Here is a 24,816-nt window from a genome sequence, read left to right on the forward strand (position 1 = left end):
TCCCCAGTCTCTTATACTCAGCTTGGTCCCTGATTGCAGAAAAGTCAATAATTCCATCAAGGGTTTTTTTTCTTGGGTCAGACACACCTCCAGACTGTCCAGTATCGACTAGGAAGCCTTCTACGTGTGCACTGCGATCTCCGTTAGGAGTCTGTGAACCGAGCTGTTAATTCTACTTGTTCGCCATTGCGTTGCGGATCCTGCAGGTTCTGCAATGAGAACAGCCAGTGCCCACTGCCCATCTTCTGGTCCTCCTGGGGGTCGTGGAGCAAGTGCAGCTCGGAGTGTGGCGGAGGGGTGCACTCCCGCGTCAGGAACTGTGAAAATGGGAACAGCTGTCCGGGCTGTGCGCTGGTATGTGTGTTCCTGCCCGTTCGCCCCTGTGTCTTGGCCCAGATGTCTTATTCTCATTCAGGAACCCCCCTCCTCCCTCCCCGAAGGGTGTGTGGGAGCTGTCCAGTCAGGCCCCCTCCTGGTGAGGTTTAACCCAAGTGACCGCGTGGGTGTTTGACGGGATGTTCAGAAGAGAGTCCAAGGGCTTTGGCCACAGCAACAAGATCAGGCTTAAATTGTAGCTTGCTGGTGTCAGGAAGCCAGGCCTTTGTGGAGCCGATTGCGTGGATCTCTTCGTTTCATAAATGAAAAACCCCGATAGCCCTTTTTTTTTTCTTGCAATGAAACTGACTCGAATGGATGGAAAAGTATTTCCTGTTCATATGGTTGAGGGTGTTGGATTGTGGAACAAGCTGCCCACATGTTCCTGAAACCAGTGCTCCGCTTCTTTGGGTTCACCGGCTCGACGAGATCCTCAGATCAATTCGCTACTAACTGCCAGACAGGCGAGGTGCTCCGGAGGGCCCCCTCTTCTCACTTTGCGATGTTCCGCGTGTTCTTAGAGCTGTTCCTTAAGGGCTGCGAGATTTACGGACGTCGGTGCGATTAAACCACTGAAGTCCAGGACAGTTCAGTCGTGGTGCGGCCCGGCAGCGGCGGGGCTTGGCCCGCGTCGCTCTGCTGAGGCTGGCCTGGCTCTCTCCCTGCCCGCAGGAGTACAAGGCCTGTAACCTGGAGTCCTGCCCCGAGGTGAGGCGGAACACGCCCTGGACCCCCTGGATGCCGGTGAACGTGACGCAGGGAGGAGCCCGGCAGGAGCAGAGGGTGCGCTACACCTGCCGGGCGCAGCTGCCCGACCCCCACGAGCTCCAGTTCGGCAAGCGCAAGGTGGAGACGCGCTTCTGCCCCAACGATGGCTCCTCCGCGTGTGAGACCGACAGTGAGTGGGGTTGTTCTGTTTGTTCTGGAGCCCGTAAGCGCAACACGAGGGACGGTGATCCTCCGATAAGAATGTGTGTTGCGTTTTTCGACAAAAGCTCACAGGGCTTCAGACACGCATCCCTTTTGCCGTTTAAGCCGGTATCTTTGTTTTTTAAGGAGGACTTGAACACTTGGGGGGGAAAAAAAAAATGTGGTTCCTGAAAAATATGAATAGCAATGTAGCTGCAGAAACGAGGAAATACCATGCTTTATGCCATTTAATATTAATTGGAGTGTTTCACAAACATCATGATTTATTTTAATGGAAATCCTCCCAATCTGTTTGTCCATTTCATGAGGCAAAAAAAAGAGTTTTGAAAACCGCGTTGTCCTGAGAGAAACGGAGGTGGGTGGCGAGCCCTCGTGCTGGAGCTGCAGCTGCTCGTGCAGCACTGTTAATCGGCTTAGACGTGGGTGCTGTTCTTCACTGTCAGCAGTTTAGGGACAGTATTTCCACCAGTGTGCTGAACAGTACAAGACTGAGACCAGGGATTCGCTCGCCAAAAGGGTGCTCCCCACCCTCACGGTCTGTAAAGACCAGCATGAGTATTCTGTCAAACACAGGTGAAATATTGCGGTACCATGCGTTCTGTCAGTGTCAGCCTCGAGTCACTGAAGAACAGAAGCATTTAGCATCGTGAGAAAATAAGTTGTGTAATGTGCTTTCCAGTTTCTTTAACATTTTTTCTTTACTGTTGAACTAAGTGGGAACATAAAGATACAGTATGTTTTCCAAAACAGTCCCATCACGCATTAATCTATCACTGATTAGCTATCACTGATAGTTGAGCTTCTGCCTTCTAGACCTTTATTCTTAATGTCAGAACCTGTTTCTGTTTATAGAAAAAAAGGCAGTGTGGAGCAGAAGCCTGGGTGGGTTCAGGGTCATAACTGGAAGGTTGTGCATTCAAATTTCAGGTCAGACACTACTGCAGGTACACCCTTGAGGAAGATAGTCGAGTCTCTCCAGCATAAAATCTGTATAAAATTGTGCAAATTTAAGTCACTTCAAATAAAACTGTCCATTTTTTTGCTGGTGCTCTTTTATTGGCTGTAAAACATCCATTCACCCTTCATCCCCGAAAGCAGACTTTTCAGTCGTCCCATAACGAGTTCTGATTTGCCGGGTCGGTTTCTGTTCTCGAACCTGCGATTCTGATGTCTGCTCTCTGACCCCGTCGCAGCTCTGGTGGAGGACTTGCTGCGAAGCGGCCGGCCCCTGTCCCGTGCGGCAGGAGGGGGCTGGTCCCCCTGGGAAACCTGGTCCCCCTGCTCCCAGGACTGTGGCAAGGGGTTCCGCACGCGGCGGCGCACCTGCGCCGGCCCCGAGCCCAAGGGCGCGGCCCAGGCCTGTTCCGGCTCGGCGCTGGAGTACCAGGACTGCAACCCGCAGCCCTGCCCCGGTAAGGCCAGCTCCCTGCCATCGGGGGGGGGGGACCCCGGGACCCCTCGGCAACCGCCGATTCTCCCGTTTCTTAAAAGACTGCAAAATGAACTTGGCAGCGCGCGGAAAGAGGAAGTCGTAAAAATGTCCCATGAAGGCCATCAGAGAAATGAATTGACACCTGTAAAGGATGTGGAGTGCTAGGGAATGCATCATGCACGTCTCATTGTTGAAACATGAAGGGTTTTAGTTATTTATTGCTGATGGAAGGTGATAAATACCCAACAAGCCTTTATGCAGGAGCTCGACGTCTGTTCCACTCTGGTGTGTAGCTCATAAGTGACTTGCAGGTGCCTCCTATTCTGAGGTGCCATCAGAAATCCAGTTTTACAGTGCACCATCTACATTGGACTTCTCGCTTACAGGCCAGCAAAATATTTTTCAGGGCTAGGAAATCTTCTAGGATGCGCCGAAGTGTGTGGGTTGTGTTCAGGATTTAGCATTCGCACACTGAAAGCGCAGGGCTGGGTAAGAATCTAGGCGCTTACATAGCTCTGCAGCTGTTAACGGTTTCCTCTTGCGAACCAATTGTCTCCTGTCAGTTTCATTTAATTCCAATTGATTAGAAATAGATATCTGGAGGAGCTGAATGAGAACCCCCCCTTCCCTCAGTGCTCTAATAAAGCGCTTCTTATAATTAGGTTCGCTTGATATACTTCACTGAATTTTTGCATCATATTTAATATTTCATTGTGGAGTCTTCCCAGATGTCCTCTAACGCACAGTTTCATTCTGCGCTTCCTTCACGTCGGCACACACAGCTGTGACACGGCACCCCTGCACCTGCACGGGGGTTTATCTGCCATCGAGTCAGTCAGTGGTGGGTCAGTGTGGACCCCTCTCCAGCTCCAGACTGTGGGCGCAGGCCCCCTGGAGGAGGGGGGTGTCTTCTGTGGAATAAAACTCCGAACAGAGACTTGAAGCGGGGCCAGTCCTATCAATCTGAAAACCTCGGAGACGTAGAAAGCACAGCAGCGTTCTTGCTGCTCCCGCGCAAGTAAGCGGAGGCGGAGCGGTGGCTCTGTGGCTCAGGATCTGCGTCTGTGACTGGATGGTTGCCGGTTCAAATCCCGCGGCCGGCAGAGGAATCCTACTCTGTTGGCCCCCTGAGCAAGGCCCTTAACCCCAACTGCTCCAGGGGAGCTGTACAATGGCTGACCCTGCGCTCTGACCCCAAGCTTCTCTCCCTGTCTGTGTGTCTGTGTCTCCATGGAGAAAAGCTGGGGTATGCGAAAAGACGAATTCCTAATGCAAGAAATTGTATAGGGCTAATAAAGAAACATTATTATTAGAAATATTTTCCTACTATCAAGTTCCGTTTTAGTTTTGTGCTGTTTCCTCGGAGGGCGGAGCCAGAAATGTTCTAGGTCATCCCCGATCTTGAGTGCTTCCAGTCGTCACATGGGGTCCGCTGCTTGGAGGATAGAGCAGTGTAGAAGCCCCCCAGCCCTGTTCCTTGTGTCCCGAGCGAGAGGAGGCCGCCCCGCACTGACCTCTCCCTCTGTGTGTCCAGTGAACGGAGCCTGGTCTTGCTGGTCCCTGTGGTCCCAGTGCTCGGTCACGTGCGGGGGGGGCCACTACCAGCGCACCCGGACCTGCACCGACCCCGCCCCCACCGACGGAGGGGACATCTGCATCGGGCTGCACACCGAGGAGGCGCTGTGCAACACACACTCCTGCGAAGGTAGGGAAACACTCCGCCGCCGACGCTGGTTCAAGAGGCCTTTCACTGTACCAGCGGTGATTCAAAAACTGTACTTTGGTTTCCGGTCTAAGAACTTAAAAGATTTTTATGATGCAGGTGAACAGAACTTTTCAGAAACACCAGCAGCTGAAATGTAACTGGAGAAATAGATTTAATCCGGAGTTAAAGTCAATTTCCGGCACCATCCTGTACTCTAGCCAGAAAGATACAGATGATAAAATTAATAATCATGTGAGCATTGCACACAGGTGCTTCAAAACCCCAGTCTGCTGCAGGAAGCTAATTGGAAAGGATTTTCAAAACAATCTTTGGCACCACAAATAATCAATTCATAACATAGTGGCAGAGACCCTAGGAGGCGTTTGTGTGGGAATTAGTGTGCTGGGTGAGACAGTGTAAATTGATAGAACTGCAGGGCTCATTGTTATCTTCAATCATTTAGTTCTGTTCTCCACATGGGTTTCTTTGCTTCCCAGATGGAAAATGCAGGTAAGGTACTTATTGAAAATGTTTTTATTCATAGACCTAATCCTGCTTGCTGCAAAGGCCCTAGTGTAAACCAGTAACCCCAGATCAAAGTAAACCTGCACACGGTACCTGACTGCATAAGATTTTTTGATACCGAATTGGTGTGCTTGAGCTCTGTATATTGTTTTTTTTATTCAGTGTTGGGCAAGGTGCTTCAAAAGAGATGCACTAAAAGTGGCCGGAATCTGGTAGTCTGTTCCTTCTCGACAACAACCTGTGTGTTTCACTGCTTGTTCATATTCAGTGTGTTCGCCATCACCAAATACACTTAAGTATTTCCAGAACATCTGTCTCCAATGTTCAGAAGTAGCTTTTAAATATCAAATCATCTGCAACCTATTATTACAGTATCTTTTTGCATTTTGTGCATCTTAAAAACGCTAAAAAAATAATTAAATTTAGAATATAAAAGAAGCAAAAACAGGAAGAAAATATACACAAAAGCTCTTTGGAAAAGGCAGCCACATTACTGGCGCATCAAAGCTGTGCTTTTTTTCTCCAGTTCCATTTACTCCATCATGGTGAAAACAATAAGTAAGAAAAAGCAATAAGCTAGCTCTTTCACATATCAAGTGGTCAACTGACTCGGCAAAGATGTGATTAAATGTTCACATTAATTGAAGGCAGAAAGGGGCACGCCCATAGCTCATAATTACTAATGACATGCTGACCGAATCTGGACAAGAAAGCATAATAAACCATTTTGTAGGGCACCATCCGCAATGTAATTCCTTGATTTTACTCTCCGTCAACTTCAAAATCTCTGAAAGGGTCCTTTTTTGGAGTGAAATCACTTGCTCATCTTCTGCATTTAGCCTCCTGGGGTGCTTGACGCTGGCAGCTCTCTCTGACAAGGGTACAGAGTGGGATGTTGGCTGATTACAGTCTCGGCGCCTGCGGGCTGCCCCTCCACCTCCTGTTGTTATCTGATCTTTAACGCTTGTCCCAGGCGGATGGTCCGACTGGTCCGAGTGGAATTTGTGCAACGAGGACGGCCTGCAGTCACGCAGCCGATACTGCGAGGTCCACAGCCCAGGCCCAGCGCAGTGTCTCGGCAACAGCACCGAGCACAGGGAGTGCTTGTACAACGAGATACCAGGTAAAATAAACAGCTGTACAAGGCACGCTTGGGAAAACTGCAAGTTAAAGGTCAGGTGAGCGTAATGTGTGAATAGAGTACCTGGGAGATATGACAGGTCACATGTTGTCTAGTATCAGTTTTGTAGTACTTGGTATTTGCGGTACAAAACTGACATGGGAAATGGACAGGGAAGCTGAAGGGAGAAGAGTAATCTGGAATCTGTGGCTGTGATTAATTAATTCACAATTAATTATCAGATATCCTTGATTGTTAATTAAAAATCCCTTTCTAGTCAGGCATAGGACTTTCAATTTCCAGGAGGAGAGGGAGCCGGTGTCACTCTGAGGTGCCGATAGCCTTCTGTCTTGATTGCCTTGCCACTGTGAGCTGCCTGTCTTTTTACTGTAGCTGGGAAAGTGACACTTACGACAAGCCTGTCCTTTCTTCCTTATGACCTACAAAATAGTCTTCAAAGCCTTTCTTTGGGCTTAATAAGACAGCATGTTTCAAAGTCAAGATTTTTTTTTCCTCAGGGTGTAATTTCTCTGCCAGTCAGATACCCAGTACATTGTTTTAAACCTAATGAACTGCACAAGGTAGCTTTCTTCTACACAGCAAACCTACTCTTATTTATATATATAGTCTGCAAATTGACAAGTGTACTGTGTATGTGTGCATGGAGGCATTCATAATACTACACCTTGGATCAAGTGCGGTGCAGCATTAAAAGGAAACATTCATGTATCAGCAAAATCTTTTTTCTGGGAAGTCAAGGAAAAGAGAATAGGAGTTTGTGATATGAGCCAGGTGGTTTTTGAGTTGCAATGGATCAACAGTGAAACAAGAACCCGAGGACACAGGTGAAGGTGACAGCTCTCTCTTTAAAGGATCATGGGAGAGAAGAACAAACTGCCTGGCCATGTTATTACAGCTGTTACCTTGGCCTCTTTCTAGAGATCTTTGGATCAGTTAGCAACTCAATGAGCTAAAGAAACCAAAGGGCCTCCTCTCTGTGGTATCCTCTTATTAAATAGATTTCTCTCTCCTGTTTCACTGCTACAGTGATTCTACCAGCCTCCAGTTTTGACAAGGACCTGCACTGTGGAGGTGAGTGGATTCACATGTTGCCCCCCTGTCTGATGTTTAATTTTCACAGCTGCCCCCCCCTTCCCCGAGTGCTGAGTGGGATGTGTATAGTAGCACACCCCTGTGGCACTTAGTTACTCCTTGTCACTGCTCAATGCAAGGTCTGGAGGGTACGTTACACCTCCCGAGATCTTCTCAAAAAGTGCAGCTCTAGCCTCTCGGCCTGTCTCGGTAAGTGTGTGTCAAAATCCATGATGACATCTCTCTCTGCAAGCTCTCCGCCCAACCTCGCAACTTTGAAACTAGAATACCCGCATCTTCAAACAGAGCCTTGAGCGCTTCAGATTGAAGTAATCTTTTCGACGTAACGTGTGGTACAGCCCAGGCTAGAGACTGTTCAGTTCTCATAACTCTAACACATGGTTTGTGTAAGAGGTGCTGGATAAGGACGCCTCTTTCATGAATAAAAAGACAAAAATGGAGAGAGGGTAGGATTGATGCTCGTGTGTTTTTCTGCAGTTTGCTCAGTGTTCAGGGTCACAGAACTGTCTTCTGTTAGACACACCAGTTGAATCAAGGACAACATTGCAAAGAGGGCATGATCAAAAGAAGGACTAAAAAGCCTTGTTTCTTTGAAGTCAGAGTGGTTGTTGTATTGATGGGGAACGTGAACAAAGCATACCAAACAACTGAGATTTATTAGGGATAGTGTTCAAATTCTGTGTAACAACAACAAGCTGCTCACAACAGGGAGGAGGCCCAAATAGTTTGAGTATTTTCTAAGTCCAGATTCTTTTCAACTATTTTAAATAGCACATTCTTGATTTTAATGGCTAGCACTCAACAATTTTTTGATGTTGGCAATCAGAAATGTTGTTCTTCCTCTGTAATGATGCCTCATGCCTTAAAGGAGTGGTGTCTCTCCAACTCCTCAATTAAGTTTGTCTTCCCTCGAGTGGGTCAGCTCTGTAAAGCAGTCTGTATTACTTCACGGAAGAAGAGAGATTTCAATCCCTTTTGTTAATAAGGGCACTGCTGCCTTTCGTCAGGGATGTGAAGCTGAACCAGTACAGTGTGTCGATGAGAAGACCACTTGTTTAAATACTGATGTGCAGTGTCATGCAGTCAGTAATTAGGACCTTAACAGAGGTGAGACTGGGCATTGAGTGGCTGAAGCAGACAATCTCCTGTGAGCTCCAGGCTGCAGCAGCAGAATGAGGTGCTCGTTAAGCGTGTACTTCCTCTGGAGAGAAGAGTGCCGCAAGCAGAGTCCATGACCACGCACTTCAATTAGCACAGGCCCAGTGCTGGTTCTGCTGGCCGTTTCATTAGCCTAGCTGCAACTCTGAAGACCAGGACCGGCTTAAACCAGATTCAGTCACCCGCTCCTTCCCAAAAGACAAAACCTTAACTCATTTGGAAAACCCTCGGAAACACTTATTAACCAAAATGTCATCACAGTAAAAGAGTGATAACAATAAAAGCAAAGATCCAGTACCTCTTTGGTGCTATACTCTATACAGAAGTCGAGCAAATGAGGAAGCAAGCAGCTGGTATGTTTCATAATTCCTCTTTTTTTTCCCCCCATTTGTCTGTTCTCCAGGGTTCAGTCTCATTCATCTCATTGCCACTGGAGTTTCATGTTTCTTTGGTGCAAGTCTCCTGACATTCCTCATATATGCGTACTGCCAGAAATTCCAGAAGCAGTCCCAGGAGTCTGCAGTGATTCACCCCACTACTCCAAACCACCTGAATTACAAGGGGAACACTACGCCAAAGAATGAGAAGTACACTCCCATGGAGTTTAAGGTAAGGAACAGGGCTGGGTGGCAAGGGAGTTAAGGTGCTGTTACACCCCTGTTTAAAGTTCCTTGATTCAAATTATTACTTCATACTAAGCAAAAGCTGAGCTGGAGGGTTTTTTTTCCTCCGCAGAAAAATGACGGAACGAATTTGTTACAGGATGGTTTGCATGTCCTACATGCTGTTGGACTTGGTGTTCATCACAGGTCTGTCCCCACACACTGCATTGCATAATCCATCCTGCGTGTACCCCGGCATCCAGTCACTCCTTTATTAATCACATCCATTCGTTTTGTTCCGCGTCAGCCTGTCGCATGAGTTTTCCAGCTGTTTGCAGGAAACGGTCGCATATTTAATCAGCAGATGTCGTCTGGTTTGAGGTTATTTTTCTGCTCTCCGTCCTTCCTGTGACACCTAGCGGTATTTTTCTCCTGCTGCTGGAGATCACAGGCTACAGACGGCGACTTGCCGAGTTCTGCAAGAGCAAGGAGCCGGCAGCGGAGGCTTTCGGGGCATATTCAGCTACTCCTTGGCAGCTCTGAGCAGAAAGAATTTGTTGCTAGAAAAGGCGCTGGCCTTGAGCTTGTCTTGCTGGGTGTCGTTAAAGAATGTAACCCTTGAGAAAATGAGTCAAGCACATGAAGTGGCATGACGGGGAGCAAGTGAGATTTGTTTCTAATGAGGAACATGAAGAGAAATGTTAAGTGCTTAATTGAAATTAAGTGAAACAAGATTTCAGGCACACTGAATAATCATGTTGCAATTTTAAATGGAAATCGCACCAGTTCACATATCACTGTACAGTATTACACTGACAAGGATAGCAGAGCAGGGGTCAGTACCTACCTACCTATCTACCAGAGAGAGATTTTAATAGTAACACACATAATTTGATTAGCCTTTTGTCCCCTTTCTCCTTCCTAAGTATTGTTTTTTTTTTGTCGTGCTACAACATAAGGTAAACCCAAAGTCTCCGTTTTTTTAATCCCCTCTCCTTTCTGATTCCTGACAGACGCTGAACAAGAACAACTTGATTCCAGATGAAAGGACCAACTTCTTCCATTCGCCTTTGCAGCAAACCAATGTTTATACAACCACTTATTACCCCTCCACTCTCAACAAATACGACTACAGGCCAGACTCCTCTCCCGGACGGACCTACACACACAGCTGAGACGGAGTCGCAGCCACAACTGGAGAAAGATTTAACTCTCTCGCCAATTTCCTTTGACTTCTTCATATCAGAACAAACTCTTTCATGTTCGGGAGCTGTTGCCTGTTTTTAAAGCTGACTTGCTCTGAAAAGACATAGCTGCTGTGGGCTCAGGGCCGCTGAAGGAACTGCCTGCCCAAGACTTTGCACGGTCCGAGCAAGACAGCTGTCATTTTATAAAAGATTTATAAACTGTACAGGGAGGAAAAAGGGACTGTTTTTATTTGTTTTGGACGTCTTGCTTTTAAGAAAAGGCACTTTTTAGAAACAATAAGAATGGCGTTCCCTGGTGAATGGCATACACTACAACGTGACTATAACGCTGACAGCTCTGGAATTAGGATTTCCTTTCTCTGCCGAAGAACCTCCGATGTAAATTCAAAGAACTGGTGGCCGGCCTGAAGAGGAAAACGGATAAACGTGTTTTACCGATACTTTTAAGTGTCCTCAAAGCAACACTTTCAGTTCTATAAACACACCGCAAGTCTGAAATCTGGTTAGCCCTGCTATCTTAATGTGGGCACATGTAGTTTTTCTTTAAAAAATAATACAGTAAATAATAAAAGCCATTACTAAACAATGGTTCTAGCTCGTCATGGTATTCCACACTTTGGTACTTGCAAAACTAAATCAATATTAATCCTTTTTTTCCAGTGGAAACCCTCCCTCAGTTTCTAGTTTTGTTCCAAGGGTAAAGAACAGATGCTATGAGCCGTTCAAGTTCCTTGAGATGGAAGACGCACAGCATACCAACATGTGCACAAGACTAGGAATGGAAATGAAAATGGTTTTCCAACTAGGGAACTGAGGAAGTTTAAGGGGGACCTGATTTCAACAGGAACGGTACTTGAAATTCTAGTCTTCCAGTCAGCTGAATTCTGAAAAGCCCAGCTTGATGTGTCGGTCTTTTTTTTTCACACTGCTGGTTAGATTGGATTTGCTGCAGTGTTTGTCATCACTGCAGCTCTGTTAAGGCGTGTGACTTCACTCTGATATAGAAGAAAAATAGAATGCAAGACTGTCCTTATTCTTGCCTGCTTACCATGATGTCCTTTTGAAGTTAACCAGCTTCAGAATGTGTAAAGCAATTGACACACTGTAAAAGAGAATCATTTTCATATATATATTCAACAAAAGGTCTTTAAGAAAACTGATTGCAAGCATGGATGCATTGTGATGATATAATGGAAAGAATGGGTGACTGCTGTCTCTAAAAGGTTTCAATAGGGTGATATAGGTTCCTGATTTGCTTTTTGAGAAATAAGGATCAATGTAAAACAAAATGCCACCTCTAAATGAGCCACATCTTGGATTTGCAATAAATTTAACATGAACATCGAATAATAAACTGCTAACTATCCTGTCCTACACAGTTTTTCTGCAGCATACGACAATATTCCTTGATTATTTGTTTTATAGTCTTATGAGAACGGAGATCGGGGTAATTTGAGGAGGTGAAAGAGTTTGTGCCGTAGCACTGGAGCATAAAACTGGACTTGTGGATTTGAAAAATCGAGATGATTAGTAATAAAGAAACTGTTTTAAGATGAATTGGAAAGGTAATCATGATCAGCTATAATGGCCTGTGCAGGGCGTTTGGGACTTTGTGTGTGGAAAGTATATAGCAATGTTGTCATGTTTTTCATCCATTTGGCTACACAGTCCTCTATAAACATCGGAACAGAGGACTGTTTTTGTATTGCTTCTTGTTGAGATCTCAGCCACATTTGTGCATGAACTGTTAATGCACAAATTAACCTTTTCGCTATATATATGCACAACCTACCTTTCGCTATATTACTGTATGCATCCGAAAAACAAGAAACCTAATGCGAAGAGTAAATGTCATGGACAAAAAAAATCAATTTGTACAGAAGCTTGGGAGGAATATGGCATTTCAAAACTCAGCAGTCTTTTTCTCATGCCTGTTAAGTGAATGCAGAACAGACAAAAGTCTTCAGTTAATCTAAGCTTGGAGAATCTTACATTTGTACATAGGAGAGGCTGTTCAATGACAATTTAATGAAATTTATAGTTAGTGTAATGTATATTGTATAGCTAACACTGTTTTAAATGCCTTATAGTTGTACAAAGCGCAGAAGTGCTGTAAATACCAACCATAGAGATTGTGAAGAATGGAGTTCATAAATACTTCCATGTAAATCTAAACTACAGCAGAGTCGAACTGCTGTCTTCAATAATGCAAGAGGCTATCAACACTCTTTTTCCCAGCATTTCTTCTAGAGGAGAAAATTAATTGTGCCTGGTTCCTTTTACAAGACTTTCATTATTACATTTAGAACATTGTCAAAGTATTTCGCCTGCTGGGGTAATCTAAGGTTTAATTTTGTTCCTCTTGCAATCAAACTGATGTTTCTCTGTAGAACACATACTTTTCAGTAGCATTGTCCCTAAAAGTAAAAAGTCCGTAGTCAATACAAACAAGGCATCTTTAATAAATGTAATTTTAATGTTATATAGAGCCACCTAGAGCCCCTACAGCTAAAATAAATGGTGTAGACCTGTCGGTATGGCATAAAAATGATTGCCTTCATGATGATGTGGCCTGCTGTTTGAAGAATTCCTGTCTTTTTATCAAAGCCTAACAAGCTTAATACAAAGCTGGAAGCTGAAGCTGCACATTCATACGTAACATTTTTCAAAATTACAGGCAGTTCTATAAATCTTTTGTTGGGGGAAGAATAAAGTAAGCCATTCTTAAGGTGTTTGTCTTGGTTCATGGAAGCTGAAATCTCCTCACATGCCTGCCTTCTCATGTCCTTGCTGTTTAATTATTTACAAGTATATACATTGCTGCACTGACATTGCAGTCGCTCTGTGCTTGCGTTGTATTGCTGAACTCCATACTGAAGGCTTTGTGCCCTCCTATGCAATTGATTTGGTGGTACTGTTAGATATGTGATCTAGACTGTAATCACTGCCTTTAGACACTGTGAATTTTTGGTACTCTATATTTTTGTATATTGTACATTGTAAAGAAGAATAAAACAACCTTGATGCCAAAGTCCTGTCTTGTTTCCCAAGTCCCTCATACAGAGGATCCGTGCTCCGTGATGGTCTATTTTCAAGCTGTGCACAAAGAGCCAAGCTTATGCACACTATAATTTATTGTGCTATTTTTTAACCCTTAATTTATAGATGGTCTCGCGTTTCGTGCTGCAACAGTCTGTTGGTCACTTCTGCAAATTGCAATCTTACCTCAATTAGCAAGCTGATTAAGACCAAACACAAAGGGGATTCCTTGTAGGTCATTCAGACCCTGATCGAGGTTCATTCTACTTATTGCAGTACCTAACAAACTTAGTTTCTTTGGCAGATCTGCATTCTACTTTGAAGGTTTAAGTTGATACACCGAATTACCCTCAATTTAAAAAAAACCCCATCTCATTAGGATGTATAAAATACAGCTGAATTTTCTCTCAATCTTTTTTATCTCTGGTCTGCACATTGTTGACACTTTGAACCTTACATTTTCATAGAGAAGATATTTAAATAAGATGAATGCCGATTTAAAAACTGTTCTCATGCTTGTTTTCAAGAAAACCATAAAAAAAAACCGTCGGGTCCAAGTCTAATTTCAAGCCACGTCCCAGAAAAAAGAGGTGAGAATGCTTGCTGCTGTGAGTGTGTCGCACACAGCGATCCAAGTTAATTGTCGGCAACCGGAACCTGCTGCAGGTGTAGTGAAATACAGATGCCCTGTTCCTCTGGACTTGTCCCGATCTGCCCCAGGATCATAATGAATCGCGGACATCAATGACTGAGTCTTGGAAATGAAAAGAAAATGAAAGAGCAGCTGGGGAATAATATTGTTGATTCTAAGAAATAAAAACTGGAAATGTGCCCAACAAGCCAGCTGAAGGACCATGAATTGTCATGACACCTTTTTGACAGAACAATTAACCCACACCAATTAATTGTTCTCCAGAAGGGCATTGCTGTGTTAAAAAAAAACAACCTGGGAAAGAGCACTGGGTCTTACAGAGCAAATGCATTTTTAAGAATGAGAAGTTGCCTTCGGTCACACCAACCATTTAAACGATGAGCTCTTTGAGTTCTTCATTGTGCATAGTATATGTAATAAGTGCAAAGCAAGACAGGCCCTGCTCATTACTGGCATGAGAGATCTTCGTGTGCAACATGGCCAACTGGAAAACTGGCGTTATCTTCCTGGCTGTTTCTTTTCTAGCATATATAAAAGGTTTGCAAAGTGATTTTAAAAGGATACTTTAGAATCCTTTTAAAGGTTTTCTTTTTTTTTCCTTCACTTAGGGGAGACTGAAAACAATTTCAAAAAGAATAACTAGGATTACTAGTTACTCGTGACTTACGATGTCATTTGGAACAGGCGCATCATAGGCGGACTACAGTAAAATAATTTGGCCAGTGTAGGCAAAACACTTTGCACATACTGTAGAGAAATCATTCACTCTTAAAGGATTACTTCGATGTATGCACAGCATGCTTTATAGACAACTGCAGAGGACTATCAATCTTTGCCGTTAGCTTACAGGTTGGCAGTACCTTCCCAAGAGAGGAGAAGCCAGCTGACTATTTGCCAGAGATCCCACTCCGGCACAGTCGAGGCAGTGGAGACGAACGAGCGCTGACTGCTGGGCCTCCTCCAGCTGCTTCTCTCCAGGATCCTGTTGACAGGGCCGGAGGTGAGAAAGACCTGGAACTGCTACAGGGACACGCCCAAAAAAGAGCAAGTCGCAATGAGGATCACCAGCCTTTCAGTTTGCAGTCGATAAAGAGTCTCTTAGTCTCAGCAAACTAGATGTCACCTCTGGCTCCCCCAGCCTCCCCTTTGAATAAGCTTGAAGAGCTGTCAGGCATGTCGGTCTGTCTGTAGAGAGATCTCCAGTGGATAAAGCAGCTCTGTGGGTGTCCAGACCCTGAACATACAGCTGGCATGATCCCATATGCACGCCCTTATTTTAATGAACATATCCGATTTATTTCAGAAGCAGCATGAGCCGAAATGCCTGGTTAATTGGTTCTTCACCCTTCAGGTCTGCTACCGCGTGTTGTGCAGCTGAAGAAGGTGTGGGACATCTCCTGAACACATTCTCTTTTATGAAATTGCATGAAAACACCAAATGGGATTCAATCACTCCAGACTCTAAAGATAGAGAAAGTGACGTGATTTGTACATGCTTTTCTGAAACAGGATCTGACTCCCACACTACTGTTTGTACCCCCCGCCAATGATGGCTGGCTGCTTGTTGCTTTGTACCCTTCTGTATTTTTAATCTTAATCTGTAAATCCACTAGGCTTCTCATTCAGCTCTCTTCTACTGTGCTCCCAGAAACTCAAACACTAAACCAAATCGAGCAGCAGAAAAAACAAACAATAATGGTAAACAGCCATGCACACCCATGATTATAAATTACTCACATATATTTACACTTGACGAGTTGCTTAAAGTATCTTAATGTTTAACGTTTAACCTTCCAAAACTGTTGAGAACACTTCATAGAAACCAAATATGTGCAAGTGCTTGCCATTTCTTATAGTGCAGTTCTGAACAACTTCTCTGTTTTGAAGGTTTCTGTAATTTGTCCAACAATAAGATATTTTTTGCTGTCAAAGACTGCGAGAAAGATAGATGGCACAGTACAAAATGTTTCCTCTGCTGAGCACAGAAAAGACTGTGAGCTGGAGTGGAAATTTAAGAGGGTTTGCATCTTCAGAAAGTGGTGAAAGCCAAGCAAATTAATTTCAGGCTTCATATTCTTTCAGGTTGAGAATGATGGCAATATAAAGCCCACTGCCAACTGTCCAAGCTAATCGTAGACAATACAGACCAAATGAGTGTGATGCCATATAATGAAACATCAAATTGCAGCAGAAACAGAAGGAGTGAAGCATCCGTCTCCAGATTATCCCTCTCCAGATGTAAGGGTTTCTGCAGTCCAAAGCCAGTCCTGGAAGCACAGTACAGGAGGAAGGACAATCCCTGTGCAGGACTCCAGACCATCACAGCGATACGTCAGAGACCACAAGTAACCTAGACAGCATGACTTTGAGAGGCGGGAGGAAACTGAAGCAGATGGAGAAAAGCCCACATGGACATACTGCGGGTGACTCAGTACAGGTCCAAACCAGGACCCCACTGCTGTGAGGCAGCTGTGCTGGCCATCCCACCAGAACTAATGTTGTGATAAAATGACCTTGTAATGTCCAGGAGGAGCACTGTTCCAGCCAGAGCAGGGTTGTCTTTCCCACTCATAGCATTTGCGGTTCAGCTGGCACATGCCTTGAGGAAAGAGGTGAAATTGTGTTGTGTCTGTACAAAGGTTACGTACATATTTTTACCGTTTTATACTGGTGGCTTGGTACAGCACACACCCTAGCATTCAATACACAATGCAGAAGGGTTATTGCATTTGCTCCTAAACTTTCACACCATGGTATTTAATCTGGCAAAAAACATGATTCTAAAACAAAAATGAAACTCCTGTAAAAGCAAAGAAAAAGGCTGTTTCAGTTTTAATAACGCTGAACTGCATGAGCTTCACAGGTCATTCGGCCAGTAAAGATGATACATCTCTGTCTATGAGAGCAGATTCAGCACCACAACTTCCCCGGGAGAAGTTTGATACATTACAGTGCAAGCTGACTGAACCATAGCCCTTCCACTTTCCAAGTTTTCAAACAAAACAAGTATGGCGGTGCCTATAATTTACAGAATTTACGGAACTATCCCGTAGTCATATTAAAGGAAGTGCCGAAAGGATTGGGTAGCTTTATTATGCCTGAAATGTATGGCTGTGTATTTCTAAACTGCAATGATGCTAGCAAAAACGGATATTAGCAACATCAAACTTTCAGAAAGCTTTTAGCTGTCGTTTCAGAAACACTCACAATCCATACAGCCTATTTATTCACACAGCTTATCTTGCCATGCTCTTCTGCAATTTCACTGTCATATTTCTTCTTAAATGTTTCATTTCTGTTCCTGCATTTTTCCTCTTGTGTAACAATTTACTAAATAATAGCTAAGAGTTTTTTTTGTTGTTTTGAAAGGAAATATCAACATGGCAACAATGGCAAAACAGTGCTTGGAATTTAAGCTGACAAGAGGCCTATATTCTAGAAGCATCAGTAACTTATTAATCAGACCTTCCCTAGAGTGTGGCCATGGCCAATGCCAGTATGTTTTGATTATAGTAAATAAACAAATTGAAAGGCTTCAAAACACTAGCAGTAGAAATACAAGGAATGGGAGTTTCTGGACACAAAGAGCTGCCATAGTTTAATTCCACTATTTACAACAGATGTTCGAGTTCAGTATGCTCTGAGTTTCAATATCCTCTGATAAGCAATTGAAGCACATCTGGTCAGGGAAAAGGGTGAATTGAACTTTTTGTCTCAGAATAGTTTTTGAACCTTTGACGATGTCAGGTTTGACAGTCTCACAGTAGGCGCAATGGGACTCCAACATAAATAAAATATATTTAAAACCTTCATCCAGGTGTAAAATGTTACAGACCATGAAATGAAAATATTATTTATTTGCCCATCACACACTTTTATTTAAGGAGATCTGCACTGAAGAAAACTGCATTAAGCACATTAAGGTTGGCACAAGCTGAAAAACATATGTAAGACTGAAATAGTAAGACCACAAGCTGTACACACTGTGGACTCAGAGAAGAGAGAGAGACCATGCTGGACTAGATTTATTCCATGTTTACAGAGTATAATAACCCTACATTCACTGGAGTAGCCTTTTTAATGAGCTTTAAAATGTGGCAATTGAGTTAAAAATAAAACATACAATTTCCCCACAGTTGCCATAAATTATTTTGGGGGGCAAGCTGAGCTTGTTCCTCTCTGCTGCTTCTATAATGCACAGGTTGCTGTCAATGCTCGTGCAGATAGCTTTTATACAGATTTTGTAAAAAAGGATGAATGCACAGTATTGAGCTATCATGTTCTATTTTGTGAGGACTTAAATTTGAATGCAGGATTTAAGAATGAAGGTAAGGACATGTCACAAAGGCAAGTATTGACTGCACAGAAACATTGTGCATTTTTCTAGGGACACATCCCGAGTAAGAATAAGTAAGAATAATAAGTAAGAACACGAAGAATGAGGACAACAGATGTATCGCAGATTATCAGGCAGTGATTTTTTTAACCAATCCTGGTATTTCAAGTAGATTTTCAGTGGTTATTATTTTGGTAATTCTGTAAATTTGTTAATCAATGATGGTTGACATTTCCCGACACCTCCTTTTAACTGCCCCCAACATAAAAGCAGGCCACTGTTACAGAACAGGTCTTCAAGTAGAAGATGAGATCATCCACACCTTCAGGCTACTTGCAGTCCTGCCTGTAAATTATCCAATTATGCTGATTCTGTTAAGATCTCTTTTGTTGGTCATGGTTTCGTACATTCTTAGTCAAGCATCCTCATTTAAAAGAAATGTTCTCGGAATCAAGGAGCTCTGGTCCCAGACAGTGAAGTTTTTAAGAGGAATTACAAGATAAGAAACTAAATTTTAGCAAAAGAAACATAAGCGATGGTCTAGTAGCAATGTCAAATGTTTTTGTGTTAACTATAATGACATCTAATCACCCTGAAGGAGAAGGTAGTAGACATGATATCATGGACAGGTGTGGCAGACACTGAAGATCAAGTTCATGTTGGTTCTGTAAGTGAGACTTTGTGAGCTCAGGATGGATCTGCAGCTCAACAGCGGCCACATTTAAAAAGTCAATTGTTCAGTACGGCACAACTAAATCAGATAATTGAAACAACAAATGATTTGTGTAGCTCACACAACTGAAATCACAGGAAAAGAATGAGACGGACAGCACCCCTTTAAAAGTTCTGCTGACCTCAGACTTTGACAAAATCCACACAGGCAAGCTCTGTGCAAAAGCCTGCTCAGTCAGAAATTATGCAGACGCAACGTTTATCCCAGAACAAAACATCTGCCCTGTGAGATGCCAGAGACAAAGAAATGTTTTAGAAACCTTAGATGTGAAACATTCAAAAACTGCCAATAGAGAAATGCTAATATTTTTAGGTGTTTCTAAAAATGTTGTAATTTGATTAAATCTGTTTATGAACATGCCAGCAATCTCTGAAAACATAATTCAATATGCCACCTTCAAAGTGTCAAAGATTTAAGCATTCATTTCTTACATAAATCACAGAGACTGACTCCTGGATCCCGTACAGCTCTTAATCACAAATCTTCACTCATACCAAAATACACTGGGGTCTACTGGAATAGATGGAAGACTAAATTAAAAAAACTCAGTAATGTGTCTTTGGAGGTTTCAAAACAAACGTGAAAGATTGTTTGCTAAGCTCATGTGCTCTATCCTTGGCATGGTGTGAACAAAAAGGAAGCATTTAATTTAGCTAGCTAGCTCAGACCTGCGATTTATTGATAATCAGCTTGGAAGATAATACAGAAAGATGCTTTCAATCAAAATACATTTCAGAAGTGTTAACTAAAAAGACTAGCACTGCAGAATCCAATTTCATCCTATTGCTGTATCCCTTCTCCAGTCATATTTCTGAGCCATTCCACATTGGCTTACTGCCAGCTCTTGAGTCACTACCGATGCCGAATCCCAGCTCCCAGTTCTAATCAAACTCTGATTTAACCCTGGGGGCACAGATATGAAGTGAACTCTTTGTTGGGAATATAAATTCTACAAAGCAGCTCAAAAATTACATTATGTCTGGTAAACCATGAGGCTACAGAGGAATTTGACCCTATCGATCAGCAGAAATAAGCATTTTACAATGGAAAATCATTAAGGAAACGGACAAAATAGCTTCGATCCTGCACACGCAGCAATGTACAAATGACAAAAAAGGGGCTGATTAACATAATCAGAGGAGGTGCTGTTAAATCCCTGAATCCCGTGTCTCTGTATCCCGGTAGAGATTTACACCTGTTCTCTTTTGTTCAGCAGCACTACAAACACACATCTGTCTATGAAGACTGTCACGGACTTGTCAAAAACTGCCCTCTCCACAACAATTCCACTCAAAAGAAGGTGGGAGATAAATACAAAATGTTTACTTTCTGCGTGCCTGCACAGGACGTCTCTAAATTACTAACTACTGGAAATTTCCAAAATTAAAAATATACACATAGCTGTACTCCAATCTATGTTTTGTATGTAACCTTTGTAGTATCATCATTATTAATAGTCTGGGTCATTGCTCTCACTTGTATCAGATGCAAATTCAGGAGTTATAGCAGATAACTGAGTATAAAGTCATCAAACCTGCCAGTAGCATCCTGGCTCAAGTGCGTGCTTGCTGGAAGAGCTGTTTTGAAAGTGCAGGAAACTAGATTCTCCATGGTCACAATACTTCATTAATAAAGTCGGGAATCGCAGTCAACTCACAGACTTACTGTGACATACTTTTACTTTGATTCAATTACAGTAGCTACACAAAGTTCCTAGGGTGGGTGTGGCAAACAGACAATTACCATGTCCCTGCTGAAAGACCAACTGGAGAGACAAGGTATCCAAAGGCATTATCAAAAGAAAATTACATTATCAAAAAAATCCATTTTACTTTTATATAAAAACCTTGCAGCCCTACTGAAACTTTCATTACCAGTGGAAACTGGGTGGAGAAAAGCGCTATTGCGATTTGAATAGAAGCCGAACGCGATGAAAGACATTACTGGTCTCTTGACGAGTGGATTTCCGCTTCCCTGGTTACCATAATTACTTTAACTCTCAGGGCATACAGGTTTAGTTACAAAACGTCTCCCTGAATTAGAGTTATGTGACTGAACCACAATCAGCTGCCAGTCTCCCCGCCCCCCACCTCAATTTGAAGTCATGCGTTGTTAGCGGATTGTTCTCTGTGTGTGTGATAGAAGGGCACGCGGGCGGTCATTCGGACAGAGGACACTGGAGTGGGACGTCCCTCCTGCAGGGGACACATCTGAGGAGTGGAAGAGGCTGATGCTGAAGCTTACGTTGAGAATGTACCAGGAGCCGCAGTACCCGAGCTGTTGGTAGGCATCAGGTAACAGGTGTAGACTGTAGGACTTTAAATTCACATTACTTTTCTTTTGGCCACGAGAATTCACCAATGAGAAGGAAACTCTTTAATTAAGGATAATTAAGTATAATCTGTATTATGTAAGCATTACTTTTTTGTGGGCGTTTTGCTTGAAGCCTTTTTTCCTGTGTCTAGCACAGGTGCACCACTAATATGACAATAATACCTCATTTATGAGCAATCGAAGGCAAACTCAAAGTTATACACAATTACACATAAGAGAAGCAAAAGGATGGTGGAAAATATTGCACAAACAAATCAACCGTGAAACGAAGAGAAGAGAAAATAAAAATAAAAGCTTTAGCGAAAAGACAGGTCTTCTGCTGAAAATGTTGATGCTTGCAGGGTCTGTAATGGATCTGGGCCCGGATGTGAGGTTTTTCACAAGAATGCTCCACTGCCCACTGTGTTGCGCCCGATCATTGTCACAGGAAGAGTGCCTGAGCCAGCAGATCTCCGACTAAGAGCTGGACTATACTCATGTAATAGCTCGAACTGGACCATTTACAGCCTAATACCTGAGCAGCAGAAAACCTCCAAGTCCACCTTAATTTTCACATTGAAATCCATAGTTTACAGAGGGCAGGAGTTATGTGCCCTCGCAAAGTAATTTTAGAAAGCAAAGGAATACAATCATGTATTAATATTTCTGCATCAGATAGGGAGAGATAGGGTATAAACTAAGCAAAGCTAAGCACAAGCATTTAAAATACCCTTCTGACATTGATAACACGCCCTTCATGTCATAAACATGTGAATGAACAAGCGCTTCATGATCATACAACACCAAGATTTCTATCCTTCACCAAAAGGTTTGATATCAGCACTAACATCATCATCAGAAATACAAATGTCACCAACTTCATGAAGCTGATATTGGGGACTATGATATAATCTCAGTCTTGTCACAGTTAAGCTTATGAAAGTACAGTTGCATCTATTTCTTAATATCAAACACCTGCAATGTGCAGAAATCACATCAATATGTTTGATCTGGTCTGCAAATAACTGAGTGTCATCAGCATAGCAGTGAATACTCTGGCAGAGAGAAAACAAATATAAAGTAGTAAAGTTCATATAGTTTTGTGGAACTCCCAGTGAAAGTGGACCGTCAAATTTAAAATAGCCAATATCGATGGATCAGCTTTTCAAAGACTTTCAAATAGGAGCCTAGTGAATTAAAGAAAACCCCAGTGATCTCTAGCTATTTTTCCATGTGATCTAGTAAGATGTTGGTATTGACAGTGTCAACAGCAACACTTCAATCGTGAAGGACAAAACATGAAGTATTATGGAATCAGAATCCATCAGCAAATCATTAAGTCCCATAACAAGGTCCTAGAGCTGTAGAAGCCCCAAATGAACAGGATTAAAAAGCACCTTAGATGCAAGGTGAGATTGTAATTGAGCTGCCTTCACCTGTTCTTGGGTATTTGAGAGAAAAATAACAATTAGAAATAGGACAGTACTTCAGCGCTTTGGGTCCTGGTCAAGTTCTTTTCAAATTTTCCTTACATCAGGAACAAGACCCAATATCAAGTTTGATTAAGAGAGGAACACATGGATACACGGCTCAGAAGCTGGATTTGAGAAAGGGCTGAGGGATAGAGTCCCCGCACAATGACAGGTCTCAATTTAACTGCCAACTCAGTGACACGGGCAGCATCAAGAGCAGAGGAATGAGAGAACTCATCTGTGAAAGCAGGAAGAGGGCATGGCTGCCATGCTGGGTGGTGGCGAGATCATTGACATTAATACTATGTATTTCGCTGTGAAAGAATTGCATGCATACGTTGTTTTGTCCGTTGGACTGAGGGAAAGGGGACTTATTAGGGGGTTCATGCATTTTATAGTGGAGAAGGGGAGGTTTCTCAAAAAAAGACAGTGAAAGACTACTTTTAACAAAAAAAAATTCTCATCTGGTACCTGTGGTATTCGTTGGGTAGCCATCAAGTACCTCAGTTTTCCCTGATCCTGAGTCACCTGCTGTGAAGCCAGTCACCTCTTATCTGTGGGGCCACGCTAAACAGGCTGTGTCTTATAACCTAGGCACATTTATTTCATGCCTACCATGGGCAAATTATCCGTTACCTTAATGTTAAAAAAGACCCTTTTGGCAAATTTGCATTTCCAGGTGGAATATCCATCCTTTAAGGAGACTGGCAGGAGCTCTTCAGCCCCTGGCATTCATCTATTGATACAAGAGAAAAAGATTTAAGATTGAAAGGTAGAAAAGAAAAAAAACGCTTGAAAGCACTGACTGGCCTGAAAGCCGAACGGATCTACAGCAGGATCTTGCATTTTCATGTAACCGTAAGAACAAAAAGGATTTCTCAGAAAACAAAGCTAAACAGAATTTGCACAGTACAATTACGTATCGCTAAATGAAAACTTGTTTTTATGTAAGCTGCATTCTCCAGGCAACAGCTGTTTGGAACAAAGATAGGTGTATTTGTTAACAGAAATTCTTTCACTTGTTCATCAGAAGCAACAATTGGCATAGGTAATCTTTCCGTAGGTGAACATAATCCCAAATAGTCACTTTGTATCACACATAATTCAATGCTTGCATATTTTATCTGAAACAAAAACCAAAAACTGAATTTTTTGTTCAACAATTTAGCATACAACCTGCATTTGAAATCGAGCTTTTACCTTTAGGAAAAGTAAGCCCTGTCGTCAGAGAAGTATCCGGCTGTTCGAAGCTGTCAAAGAGGAGGGGCATAATGGCGGTAATATCTCAATGACAAACTTACCTCAGAAGCACCTTAATCCAGGCACAGAGGTTCTTTCTGGTCTCGGACAGACGTGCTTTTGCACAGGACTGATGGAGAATCGGCGCTGTATGGTACAGCTCCCAAACGGGAAAACTGATCAAGTCATGAGAGCGAAGCTCGAGAACATGGGGAAAAGACGTGGGGACAACAAGCAAGAAAACACAGTTCTTTGAACAAAACATCCAGGATATCTACTCAGCTAGATGTCTTAAGAAGGCCAGGTTCATTCTCAAGGACCCCAGTCATCCCAGTCACAAACTGTTTTCCCTCCTACCGTCTGGTAAACGGTACCGAAGCATTCGGTCAAAGTCCAACAGACTATGGAACAGCTTCTACCTCCAGGCAATAAGACTGCTAAATAGCCAACCTGTAGCTCCTTCAGCAAATCACCTGTAGTGGCTACATGGACACGCAATTCTCACTATATTCAGCATAACTGCACTACATGTATATATTGCCTACACCACGGACACATACTGTAGCAGCTCTATTCATATTGAGCTTTATTCAATTTCTATTACATGTAACCTTATTTTCATAACCTTAATTTTGTGATTTCTGTGAGTTCGCAGAAAAGACATTTAATTGCCAGCAAATACTGCTGCACGCTGTATTGTTGTGCAGTTGATAAATAAACTTTGATTTGATTTGATTCAGAAATATCCAGTTTATCCAAGAGATTGCTCTGAATTACCCTTTGTAACCTAGGAGATGTTACACCAATTTTTCACAGCAGAGCCTTCCTTTATCCTTTTCTATGAATAGTGAAACAAAAGCACAG

The 24,816-nt window shown here is 42.9% G+C and overlaps 1 protein-coding gene across 3 annotated transcripts in view; it reads left to right on the forward strand.

The window, feature by feature from the left end:
• The window catches only part of sema5ba (sema domain, seven thrombospondin repeats (type 1 and type 1-like), transmembrane domain (TM) and short cytoplasmic domain, (semaphorin) 5Ba), a 111,907-nt gene extending 98,708 nt beyond the window's left edge, over nt 1-13,199 (forward strand). For all 3 annotated transcript variants that reach the window (XM_088606117.1, XM_088606114.1, XM_088606116.1), the window contains 8 exons: nt 207-354; nt 1,048-1,273; nt 2,499-2,717; nt 4,272-4,442; nt 5,941-6,090; nt 7,135-7,179; nt 8,762-8,967; nt 9,974-13,199. In XM_088606117.1, the coding sequence (XP_088462243.1) occupies nt 207-354; nt 1,048-1,273; nt 2,499-2,717; nt 4,272-4,442; nt 5,941-6,090; nt 7,135-7,179; nt 8,762-8,967; nt 9,974-10,135 (1,327 nt within the window). In that variant the 3' untranslated portion in view covers nt 10,136-13,199. The remainder of the gene's footprint in view (nt 1-206; nt 355-1,047; nt 1,274-2,498; nt 2,718-4,271; nt 4,443-5,940; nt 6,091-7,134; nt 7,180-8,761; nt 8,968-9,973) is intronic.
• The last annotated feature ends 11,617 nt before the right edge of the window (nt 13,200-24,816 follow it).

The sequence above is a fragment of the Lepisosteus platostomus genome, chromosome 14 (genome assembly GCF_059453375.1).
Source record: "Lepisosteus platostomus isolate fLepPlt1 chromosome 14, fLepPlt1.hap1, whole genome shotgun sequence".
NCBI classification, from domain to species: Eukaryota; Metazoa; Chordata; class Actinopteri; order Semionotiformes; family Lepisosteidae; genus Lepisosteus; species Lepisosteus platostomus.